The 12682-nt window shown below is 41.4% G+C and overlaps 1 protein-coding gene across 39 annotated transcripts in view; it reads left to right on the top strand.

Moving 5' to 3' along the window:
* Window positions 1–12682, top strand: part of LOC124422972 (basement membrane-specific heparan sulfate proteoglycan core protein) — an 87804-nt gene that overhangs the window by 56445 nt on the left and 18677 nt on the right. For 22 of the 39 annotated variants that reach the window (XR_006941953.1, XR_006941956.1, XR_006941952.1 and 19 more), the window contains 9 exons: window positions 2999–3115; window positions 4214–4366; window positions 4860–5009; window positions 5403–5513; window positions 7198–7311; window positions 9274–9381; window positions 9469–9627; window positions 11899–12009; window positions 12109–12270. Coding sequence is in view for 2 of the 39 variants with exons in the window: in XM_046960143.1 (XP_046816099.1) it covers window positions 2999–3115; window positions 4214–4366; window positions 4860–5009; window positions 5403–5513; window positions 7198–7311; window positions 9274–9381; window positions 9469–9627; window positions 11899–12009; window positions 12109–12270 (1185 nt within the window). In the remaining 37 variants the exon portion in view is untranslated. The remainder of the gene's footprint in view (window positions 1–2998; window positions 3116–4213; window positions 4367–4859; window positions 5010–5402; window positions 5514–7197; window positions 7312–9273; window positions 9382–9468; window positions 9628–11898; window positions 12010–12108; window positions 12271–12682) is intronic. The other 17 variants (XR_006941962.1, XR_006941966.1, XR_006941973.1 and 14 more) reach the window with 10 other exon arrangements.

Here is a 12682-nt window from a genome sequence, read left to right as displayed (position 1 = left end):
CATTCATATCACATACTTACTACTCTTACCCTTCTTTCATAGACCCATACCTACACACTCACAGCCACATTCACAGACGCAACTCAAAGACGCGCGGACACACCGATGAAATTCCAGCGAAATTCAAAATCTTTTTTTATTTCTTTTCCCTCTCTCTCTCTCTCTCTCTCTCTCTCTCTCTCTCTTTTGTAAGTCGCCTAATAGCGTCTCATTCTGCTGGAGACCGATAAGAAACCGATAGACAGCACCGATCTTTCTCGTTTCGTCTTTGATAATTTTTTTGTTCGTGATCAAACGTTCGATTCATTGTTATCGTAGAAAAGTACAGCCAACGAAAGAATTATAATCCCAAACGCATCAAAGCGATCGTAAGGAAGTTGTTCAAGGCTAAAGAAGCATCGCTAGCGAGCAAGTACAAGAGACTGAAAACTAGTGAAAAAAGATTGAAGGAGAAGCGACCGATCCTCAAGATGTGTGCCAACGAATATTTGAGGAATAATTCGTCGAATAACAGTCTATGCTCTCAGATAATTAGAAAACTGGGGAAACAATGGATACGCCATTGGAAATATCATGAAAGCGATCGAAGGAGAGAGGAAGAGAGTCTCGTTTCCTCGTTGCTGAAATCTTTTCCCGAGTTGGAAGATCGGAAATATGAAAATTCGGATACGATACTCTTCGATGATTCGACTCCAAGGCAATATTCGATGGAAGATAACTTAATTCGTTGGTCGACTCAAAATGATTTTTCGAACGATACAAGCAAAATTGTTTATTCGACGAGTACAAACGGATATTTTGTCGGTACGAGCGAGGATTGGAACGAGACGATTGGAACGGAAAATTCGAGCGTGACTTTGAGTTCGACAGTTTACGAGGAGAACGATGAAAAGTATTTGGAAGATAAGACGATTGACGGCTATTCCGAAGACAGTGATTCGTCGGTATCAAAAACAACGACGACGAGTTCTCGAGACGTCACGACGACGAAGATGAATATGACGCATTGGGAAACAGGCTCGAACGAATGTATGTCAAAGTGTGCCGAATTCTGGATAAAAAAATTCTTGAAAGAAGTGATGAAAAATTCGACAAAATTCATTGAAAGTTTCACCAAGGGCAAGATTGCGAGCGACCAGCCGGATGTTGATTCTATCGAATCAACGACATATAAAAGTTTTACTTTCGAAAAGGAACCGTTACACGTTATTCCTATAAAAAATATTAAAGAGTTTCTATCAAAGAAGAACTCGAGCGAGAACGAGAATTTTTGGGAAACGAATGACATAACGAACGCAACTACGGAATCGTTCGATTTTCCTCTATTCGATGATATGATTAATTGGCAAAATATGACCGAAGGGACTACTACCGAAAGTATTCGGGAGAATATTTTTGATTCGAGAGAGATAAATGAAAATGAGAAGGACGCAACGGACGAGCCAAGCTCTTCGTCGGTTATTCTTGCCGATTCTAATGATAATTATCAAGGCGAGACCTCGACCTTGAAAGAAATCGAATCAAAGAAGAATACGGATAGCTTCGAATCGAACGAGTGCGACGATCATTCCACGAGATTATATTACAATTCGACGAAAAGCGCAACGGAGGAAAATGGGCAAGATTACGCCGAGGATTCGGTTGAGAACGGGGAGGAGGAAGATGATGAGGATGAGGACGAGGATGAGGACGAGGATGAGGATGAGGACGAGGATGGGGAAGAGGAGGACGACGACGACGACGACGACGATGACGATGACGACGACGACGACGACGACGACGACGACGACGACGACGACAAGTGCAATGACAGCCAGCACACTTGCGACGAAGGTAATAGGTGTGTTACGGAGGAACAAGTTTGCAACGGGATCGTCGATTGTGACGATGGCACCGACGAGATCAGCTGCGATTATTATTTTGACGTGATAAAGAAAGTCGACAAATTTAACGACAAGGACTGCAACCTCTTCGAGTTTCCTTGCGATGGAAAATGTATAGACTCGTTGCTCTTATGCAACGGTGTTAAAAATTGTCTCGATGGCACCGATGAAGAGGATTGCGATGTTTCCGAGAAAAAAGGTAGACTCGACAGAGCTCGAGGAGCAACTTTTTCTCTCAATGTCACTCGTCCGTCCTCTCTTCTGTCTACTTTTTCTTCTTCTTCTTCTTCTTCTTCTGTTTCTAGTCGATGTTGTAGAAAGTACGAGCTTTCCTTCAGGGGTCAGAAGATAGTGTATCCATTTTTTCAACGTCCTCGCTGGGATATCGATTCGTCGACCGAGGGATCGCAACTGAGACAAATGCGATCATACGTGATCATGGCCGACGATCGCTTTTACGTGTTCTTCTTGTAAATTTATTATTTTTAAATTATGTTTCTTTTTTTGTTTCTTTCTTTGTTTCTTTCTTTGTTTCTTTTCTTTTTCTTTTCTTTACAAAAACTGCCCGGAAAATGAAGAGTCGCTGATACACGCACATGTACATAAAACATGACACGCTACCTACACCACCCAGACTCACTCTCTCTCTCTCTCTCTCTCTCTCTCTCTCTCTCTCTCTCTCTACCTTCGTACGAGAGCTTATTTACATTGCTTTATATGTTAGACATGTTCTTTAGATGCGCTGAGATTCCTGATAATACGATAATAAAAAGAGTCTCGCCATGATCGAGACGTCGTTTAAGCGATTAATCATCAGCTTTCTGTGTTTTATCGGTTTCAAGATATGCCTTGTCACGGCTAAGATCGCTTTAAATGTGTCTTTCTGTAAGCTCTTGGTAGCTCGTAGGAATCGTATTATACGTACATACGTGTATACGTGACGCAACCGTTTGTACGATAATTATTCTTACATCATTAGCAGCTCATCTCGACGACACGATTATTTTATTTTACGACTCATTGAGCTTACCACAAAACATTTCGGAAAGAGGCAAAATGAGGCGTCGAGATGTCGCGACTGAAAAACAAGCTCTTTTGTTTTCGGCCTCCCGTAGGTTTGGCCCCCTGCCCTTCCATGGACTTCACCTGCGGCGATGGCTCTTGCATACCGAAGAGTTCGGTCTGCGACGGATTCGACGACTGCCCGAGGGCAGAAGACGAGCTTAATTGCGGTATATAACCATTTACCCTTTTCATGATACCAATCGCAGCGTCGGACCAATCGTTATTACAATTCCTTGTTCGAACAACATACTTACTTACAAGCTTACTTATTTCATTTGAAATATCTTGTCGAACGAAAGACGATCTCTGACGCTGCGTTTCATGAACACTCGCTTTGCTTTGCGTTTAAGAGAAAGTACACAAGAAGATGCTTGTCGATGGGGCTATCGCTTAATTTCTTTGATCGTTTTTATGATGTATATTTCTACGCGTATAATCCGCGATTAGACACGATCAACGATGAACGGGTCGCGATTCGCAACGAGATAATATTTTGTTCCTTACACACCCTTGATACGAATCCTTGACGATTTTCTACGAGATGTGACTTTTCCAAGTTGGTTGAATCTATCGTAGAGAAAGCATACATCTCTTATCGTTTTAAATGCTACCTTTCCTTCTTTTTTTTTTTTCTTTTTTTTTTTTTTTTTCTTCTTCTTTCCTCAAACGAACCTCAAAGAAGGGCGGTTAAATTGCGCGGTCAGCCCTCGCCTCGTATATCGTTCGAGCGCGGTGCTTCGTGAAATTAAACGGTTCCGAGACTAATCACCTTCAACTTAACTCGTCGAATCGAGTAAGCGCGCTACACGTTAAAGACTCCTCAAATAGATTCTATCTCCGTAGAATTATCTTCTTTATGAGCGCGTGCTCTTCCTCTATCTTTCTACGTCGGATTAGTGCTAGTTAACGTTAGAAATGTGGCATCCGCTTCGATATTCGTTTGAACCGCTTATAATACTTATCGATAATATTCCGATTGTAGAATTCTACCAACCGGTCGCATATATCAATTGATATCGTTGAAGGTTCTCGTAATGGTTCATTAAACAACGTCGACGAAAAGAAGCGCATCGAAAATGAGCGCGCGTCATCCGCTCGAACGAAAGAAAACCGATCGAAGAGAGCGAGGAAGATGACACGCGAATTTTGCTGTTTTGTTTCATCGAGCCGATAAAATTCGACGTATCTAACACGTGTGTTCGTGCGTTTACAAAATATGTGTGTGTTCTCTGCTCGTATGTCACGCTGAATGAAAACAAACACAGACCAGGAATGTACGCCAACGCAGTTCAAATGTCTCACCGGGAACAAGTGCATCGAGGGTATCTACAGATGCGACGGCCATCCGGATTGTCCAGATCGCAGCGACGAGGACTGTGCTAACGAAACGATTACACATACCACCAGCCCGCCTACGAGTACGCCTTTTTATCTGTGTGTTGTTTCGTCGCTTTCTCTTTTTCTTTCTTTTTTTTTCTTCTCTTCTCTTAGCTTCCTCAAGCTCCGATGATCATCGTCGTGAGGTCATCCCGGGCGTACCCGGGAAGTTGCCGAAAGTACCGATTAAACAAAGATGTCCAAATCAATTTGATGCTTTACCGCTCGACGATGAAATTCGGAGAGAATTCGCAGAAAATGATGATGCTTGCTAGAAAGTAGTCGTTGAAATGATCGTTTCTTGAAAAATATATTTTATTATATCGCATCCGGCAAATCGGTCTAGCATGACTCGCCGTGAATCCCTTCTTCCGCATTTCAAATGTCTTTGCTCTAATGATTAAATCTCAAGTTATCCGCCTGTATTATCACTATCTTTCGAGTTCGCACTCTATGCACAACTTTCCTCTTTCTTCGCTTCTTTTTCTTTATCTTATCGTTTCTATGGAATACGTTGGGTGTATGTGCCGTCAGACCAAACCTGGCCAGGATGGGCGAACGAGAAAACGTGGGAATGCGATCCTAATCGAGAAATGCGCTGCGACGACGGCAAATGCGTGCTTCTCAAGCGTAAATGCGACAATATCTTCGACTGTCTCGATGGTACCGATGAGCGCGGTTGCGGTAAGAGCTTTCCTTCCGGCATTCATTCACTTTCTTTTTTCTTTTATTTATATTCTATACGTTTATTATACGCTTACACGTCTACTTGAACATATATTACGTTTCCTCTTTGAGATAATACGAGATAATGTTCCAATCAAACGATTTAACCTTGTGCCTTTATTCTTACCAAGTGCACTTTCTTAAAAGACACGTACGTCAATGGAGCGACGAGAAAAACGTCACGTTGACGCGCGCGTCTCGTCTCGTAAAGACAAAAAAAAAAAAGAAAAAAAAAAAGAAAACAAAAGAAGAAAAAAAACAAAAGAAGAAAGAGAAAAGAATAACAGAAAAGAAAAAGCTTAGAAGCTTTGTTCGTAAGCTTGCGTGTACGTGGCTTGTGTCTGATAAAAGGAATCTGCACGCCTGCCGAATGGAAGTGCGCCAGTGGCGAATGCTTGCCAGAAAACGAAAGATGCGACGGGGTACGCAATTGTGTCGATGGATCCGACGAGTCTGGATGTGGTAACTATTTATTCCCCCTTCATAACTCACGCTCCACGAGATTTAATGTTTATTCGTTCTAATCCTCGTTGTGTCTCATCCTCCTACGCACACGCACACGCACTATCGCAGGAGACAAGAAAACAGGCCTTCCCACTCGCCCGCCACTCGTATCGATCCTCAAGAACGTTCCTTTTTTAAAGGCATTGAATTATTGTCATTTGCATTATATGGTCACAATAGGTACCCGCCGACGGTACCTAATAGATACCGATTATTACGAAGCACTCTTTGTCGTTTTAAATCGTTCACTCGTTTGCCGGAAGTAACACCTATTTGATATTACATGTCGCGCAACAAGTTTATCATTATTATCAATAAAATGAATTATTAGCATCGTACCGGAAAACTCCTGTATATTTATATTACCATACAAACACTCCGGATAATTTTTCAATTCAACCTTTCATCCACGTGGACGTGTAAAAAAGGTCCCTTTTGTGTTAATCCTTTCGACGTAATCAATTTTATTAATCGAACGATATTAATAACGATTGTCGTCGCGAACGGATATAAAGACAAATGAGATGCCCGTAAACATTATTATTTGGAACTTTAGTTCGTGCAAACAAGTTTTATTCCTTAAAGTTTAATGGACATGCTTTTCCCATCAAGGAAAACTTTATCGATTTCTCAGAGTCTCGCAATACGACGGTTATCTTGTCTTTCTTGACAGCTAATAAGTAGAAATTCCGATTCTAACGAAAATGTCCTTTCGTTCGACTTTGTCGATATGCCTACGTAATGATTGCATCTCGATTAAACTGCAAGAGAGTAGGAACACGAACGCAAACTCGCGTATACACGTGCACACAATCACGTTCGCTCCTACGTCGTACGCCACCCGAATACGGAATAAGAATTTAAAAGGTCAACGAAAGTCCTGTAATATCACTTTATCGCACGTTCTCTTGATTAACCCACTTTATCCTATCTTTCATTTTCTTTGGATAAAACGAAAAGTAACGTTCAAACGCTATGATGCATGCGTCTACTTTTTTCTTACCTTGCATTCCGTTCAAAAAATGACCCAAAGTGGACGAGTACGGATTTGATTTAGGATTGTCGTAACAGGGGTTGCACGTTTATGCATAAAAGTATGGTGCACGTTGTAATAATTATAAACGGGTTATATCTATTAGATAGTTATTATACATATGTACATTATACGACGCATGTTCTCTCCTACTCGAATATTTACATTACTTTTTTCTCTCTCTCTCTCTCTCTCTCTCTCTCTCTCTCTCTCTCCGCCCTTCGCCCCGCATCTTTCTCTCATACATGAGCTTTAAATTCTTTAGAGTATAAATCGTTGTAAAAGAAATGTACATTTATAAGAGAGACTCGAGATGATCTCTATTCGTGTCGTATTTTACTTTTCGAATGAGATAGTAACGAACGTATCGCTCGAAAAAACTTTCGTCCCTCTCTTTTTATGAATGTTTCTTGATTGTACACATGAATACATTGAGACACATAGGTACACGTAGGTAGGTATAAATTTGAATTCACCTGGGTGGTAAGACCTTAGCCTGACATTAGAAATCGATTATGATTTGTACTAAACTAACGGGAACGAACTAACGGTTGCCTATGCACGATAATATGATAATATAGATAATATAGAATTTGATAATTATTGTAGTAACTGAATGTCCGCCTGGAAATTTTCGATGCAACGATGGATTGTGCCTCGACAGTAAGAAACGTTGCGACGGACGATCGCACTGCTTGGACGGCTCCGATGAGATCAATTGCCGTACGGTCACGATGTGTCTGCACTTACATATTATTTACGATTGTCGAGCGGTAGGACCATTCCGATCGTTATTATTTGACGACTATTCGAATTATATAATTTGCCGCGAATATTATAATCTCCTTTCAAGGATAGCACGTCCAAATTGAAACGATTCGAATTGTCCTATCGTAAGATTTTCTCTCTCTCTCTCTCTCTCTCTCTCTCTCTCTCTCTCTCTCTTAGCAACGTATACCTAATATACTCTTATGGCATATTCTTCCTTCTTTTACTTTTCTTTAGTCTTTTTTTCTATCCGTCCTATCGTATATTCTTCGTCCGCTTTTTTCATTATTTCTTTTATTCTTTTCTTTTTTTTTTTTTTTATCGTACCTACTCTTCTTCCCTCTCGATCTCACAGTAGAATCACGTAATGTAATCTCAGCAGCATACCGACTCGTCTTTTACACCAGCACGTATCCAAAGAATTACTCTCTATCTGCGACTTTTGAAATTCTTATTATTAACCGATGTTTCCAAGCGCCGTCCTTTGCCTTCCTCCCCCTCCCCCTGCCCCACCCCATCCTCCTCTTCGCCGTACCTCTGGCACCTTAACATCTCTTTGTATTCTTTACGGTATTCTTGCAGCGAGATAATGCAAAAGTTGAATCGAACGAGTGCGTGATTCGCGATGGATCTTTTTTGTTTGAGAAAAAAGAGACGATTTTGACGTTTCGTTCTTGTCTTTTCTCTCTTTCTCTCTCTCTCTCTTTGTCGCGAAAACGGAGCTGTACGCGAGAGTCTACGAGTAGAGTCGAGTCGAGTCGAGACAATTAAGAAGCTTAAACTTGCGCGAGAGCACGCATATACGTGTGTGTAAAGGTAGGTGAAAAGCGTTAATCTCATTTCGACGGTATATCGACCATTTGCGTTTTAGCCGGACGTTGACTGGCATTAACTCGAATGCCGGACGTAGTCGACGACCTCGTTTTTGACCTCGACGCCGAGAGCTGTGCCCCGATGAACACAATTTCCTCTTCTTTTTTCCATCTTCTCTGCCTTACATATCGTTAATTTTCAATACCCTTCCCTTCAGTCTATCAATCTAGAAATTTCTTTGTTAATCGTGTCGGTATCTTACTGTTTATCTCTATATATTATGTATTATATTTATCTATTTTATATCTCTGTCTGTTTATATATATTTTATATTTACATACTAGACACTATCTAGTTTTTGAACTTTTTCCTATCTCCATACAGGTCGCCCGAGTTCTTAGCGATCGAGCATTCAAAGTTGTTATTATTATTATTATTACAATATATTACATCTCTATGTACATATATATCGTGCATTTTCAATTTTGTCCTATTTTTATTTCCGTTGGTTTATCTTCTTTTTTCTATTTATTTTCTCTCTCTCTCTCTCTCTCTCTCTCTCTCTCTCTCTCTCTCTCTCTCTCTCTCTCTCTCTGTCTCTGTCTCTCTGAAGTTTGCACGTTGCCGAACGCGACACCCTAAACGCATATGATAATGACGATTACATCGTTTTGTGATTTGCATATTCTTTTCCGTCGAGAAACGTTGTAATCGCATACGTACCACGACGATGCACGCGAGCTATTATGTCCGTGACGCGCACTTATTTACAGCTAGCGGACTCCTTGGAAAGTCCCTCGAGAATTTATCGATTATCGATTATCGCGCTTAATACGAACATCCGCGTTCCGTTCGTCCGCCTGTTCACAGCCCTGAAAGCGGCGTAAATAGAGGCTCCCGTAAATACACGAGCGTTTATTATAATATACTTGAGAAAGGACATTATAACGTAGTTGATATCTTTGAGTAAAGAGAAAGCGTGCATCGTCGTATCTTATGTCGTCTGTAAAATATCTTATTCCGAGAAAATTTCCTTTCTTTTACGATACTAAGCGACTGACTGTTTTGGACGATACGTCAAAAGAATAAATTCAACGATTGCAGAGTGCCCGATTGGTAAGAGAGCGTGCGACAACGGCGTTTGCATCGACGAGAGATTCTTCTGCGACAAAAATTACGACTGTCTGGATCGCAGCGACGAATTTGACTGCCGTAAGGACGTTTATTCTTTCCGTTCGATTCGAAACGGACGATTAAATGTAGAAAGGATTTGAAGGTAATTTCGATCGTTTCTTTCAGACGACGAGGCAACGAGCGAAAAGGGTTATCCGAAGGAGAAGGAGTGTAGCGAGAACGAGTTCACCTGCAATGACGGATCTTGTATACCTCGATATCTCGTCTGCGATGGTAGATCGGATTGTTCGGAGGGTACGGATGAGTTCGGCTGTCCTCCTCACGGTGAGTCACGATAATCGCTTCTAATTCTCAACAAGGAGGAATATCCCCAATCGACGGCCGAATAGAGCTGACGCGACTTCTTTTTATTTTCGGCACGTACACGAGGCAGTTTGTATTTACCTTTGCAAGGTTAAAGGAAAACGACTAAATCGACTAGTCGCTGAATAACCGCTCTTAGTCGAGTTTAGACTCGAAAACTCGAGTTTTGCTCGTAGGAATCGCACGGGCTAATTTTGATCGGCTTGATCCGAGCAAGAGAAACGACGATCGATCAAGTAAAAGGTAAACGAAAGCGTTATCTCTTGAAAATGCTCGATCTCGCGATCGAAGAACGTATCGGAAATAAAGTCCGAGCGCGTTCGATCCGCTTGTCTCTTTGTAATATATATATGTATATATACATACATATGTGTACATATGTGTATATATATGTGTATATATATATATATATATATATATATATATATATAACACACGAACCGTCCACGACGCACGGTGCGCACCATTTCGTTTGAAATAAGTAGAAAATAACTGGCACGAAATATCACCACGATCCTCCTTCACTGCTCGTGAACGTTGCGCATCACACTTTGCACATCCCGTTTGATCTTTTACATCCATAGCGATCATCTTCGAGAACGGATCGTTTATCGACGCACGGACGACCACGACGACGACGTACGTGAAATATCTATTAAATAGAAGAGAATCAGTCGCGAGAAAGAAAGAAAGAAAGAAAGAAAGAAAAAACAAACGAAGTATCGTGTTTCTAGGACGGTTTCTAGGAGGAAGGGTAGGGAAGGGAGGGAAGGGAAGATCGTCCGGGACGATAGATGCGACGAATGCAAACAGTCTCGTACAGATTCGGTTACTTCTAGGTCTCGTAGATGTTCCGGATAAAAGCTCCTCGAGGGAGCATCAAGAGAACGTCGCGGGGATACCCCATGGCGAGGCTTACAGCCCAGAAACGGATGCAAATGCTCCCGAGTTGCCGACTAATCTGAGCACGCCGAGGAGTTGTGCTCCGGATGATTTTCTTTGTGCCGACGGCACTTGCATCCCCGAAACTCATCACTGCGACCATTTCTACGATTGTCGCGACTTTACCGACGAACAATACTGCTTCGGTTAGATCACCTTGTGATTCGTAGACCTTGATAATCTATCCAACCAACCAACCAACCAACCAACCAACCAACCAACCAACCTTCCTTCCTTCCTTCCTTCCTTCTCTTCTCGTCCTTCCTTCTCTTGCTTCGACGTCCGCACTCTTTTTCATTTATTTTCATTCCCATCCACGAGTAATATTATCCATTCTCGGATTCTCTTGGTCTACGTTAAATTTCCTATAAATTTGTGTTAGAGGCTGGATTAGAAGTTGCGTAGGTTGTTTGGTAGAAACTTGAATATATTTTGCGAATCGTCGAGTCGTTGCGATCTCGTTATCGGACGCACCCATCCCCAATAGTGCATTTCTGCCTTGGTATTCTGAGTACTGGATTGTTCCCCCATTTTCTTTAGATAGAGCATATTTAGTCGGTAATATCGTCGTATTGAGCATGCTGAGAATGAATATCGTAGATAACGTTCTAGTAGAACTTGCGTGCAAATCATTTTTCCACTCTGACGTCTATCGATATTTTATCGATTCATGGCAAAACTCCGTTTACCAGTGTAAAAGTATACGTGTATATACGATCGATAACTTTTACATCCTTTTAAAATGCGCGAAATGCGTTCAAAGGATTTTTCCCATGAATTGTCCATTTTTAATTACGTGTTCGTAGAAAACTAGTTTCGACCATTTGTCAACTTATATTTTCTTCCATGTATGTGTCTATGTTCACAGAGCAAAGAATGCGCAGCGAGGACGACGATTAAATCGTTAATGTAGTTACCGTTTCTTCTCTGTATGCTAATATGTTAAAGTATATCGAATTCATGTTACTGTCTTTTAACCAAATTCCTTCTTAGGTCACTCGACGACATCTCCTCCGTCGCTCATCGTATTTCGATCATAAATATATATATATATATATAACACATATATAAATATATATATATATATATATATATATGTATGTATGTATATACATTGTAATCTGTTTAGAAAGTAATGAAAGTTCTTTTTTCTCGATAAAAATTTTCACGGTATATTTTCTATTTGCGTATAAATATGTATGTCCTGTGCTTGAGACTTGGGTCATTCGATCCGAGCCAAGAAAGTAACGATGACGATTATACACGATCGAACGAAATCTTCGATTTTAGGGTGCGGACAAGATCAGTTTCAATGCAGAACCGGCGATTGTATTAGAAACGACCAAAGGTGCGACGGACGTATCGATTGCGAGGATGGCTCGGACGAACCCTCCGAGTGTGGTAATTATATACGAGGCGATAGCGTAATGATGAATTAAAACGTGATTCGTCCCCTTTTAAATTGTTCCTTTTTTTTCCCCCGTTTCTTTTTCTCCTCAGACACGACGACGCTCAAGCCAGAAGGACCAGGCGCCCGTCCGATGCCAGGTCGTTGTCCAGCCGGACAATTTCAATGCGTTTTGGATAAGGCCTGTGTACCGCAGTCATCCATTTGCAATGGCGTTCCCGAATGCCGAGACGCCAGCGACGAAAACAATTGCGGTAAGATTTCTTTAATATCGCTTTTATCCCACTTGACCTCCTCGAAGGAGGAAGGCTATGAGAATAGGTCATTTCCGTAAATCGTTATACCGATCGGTAAGAAGTCGCCGATTAATGGCCTCAAATCAAATCGAAGATTACACCGAGGAGGAGTGTTCGTTGGACGAGTGGAGATGCGAGAACGGCAGTTGCATTTATCTTTATCAACGTTACAACCAATTCGTCAATTGTATATTCGACGAGAGCGACGAGTTCGGCTGTAATTATACGCTCGAGAAGAAAAATATCAGTAGATGCGAGTTGTATGAGTGGAGATGTAATAACGGGGCCAGTGCATACCGTTGTCTCGGCGCTGCGACAAAAGGATTGACTGTCCTACGGACAATATGTCCGACGAATTCGACTGTAGTTA

The sequence above is a fragment of the Vespa crabro genome, chromosome 3, assembly GCF_910589235.1.
Source record: "Vespa crabro chromosome 3, iyVesCrab1.2, whole genome shotgun sequence".
NCBI lineage: Eukaryota > Metazoa > Arthropoda > Insecta > Hymenoptera > Vespidae > Vespa > Vespa crabro.
Note: the sequence above shows the minus strand (reverse complement) of the source record. Positions and strands in the feature narration are given on the sequence as shown.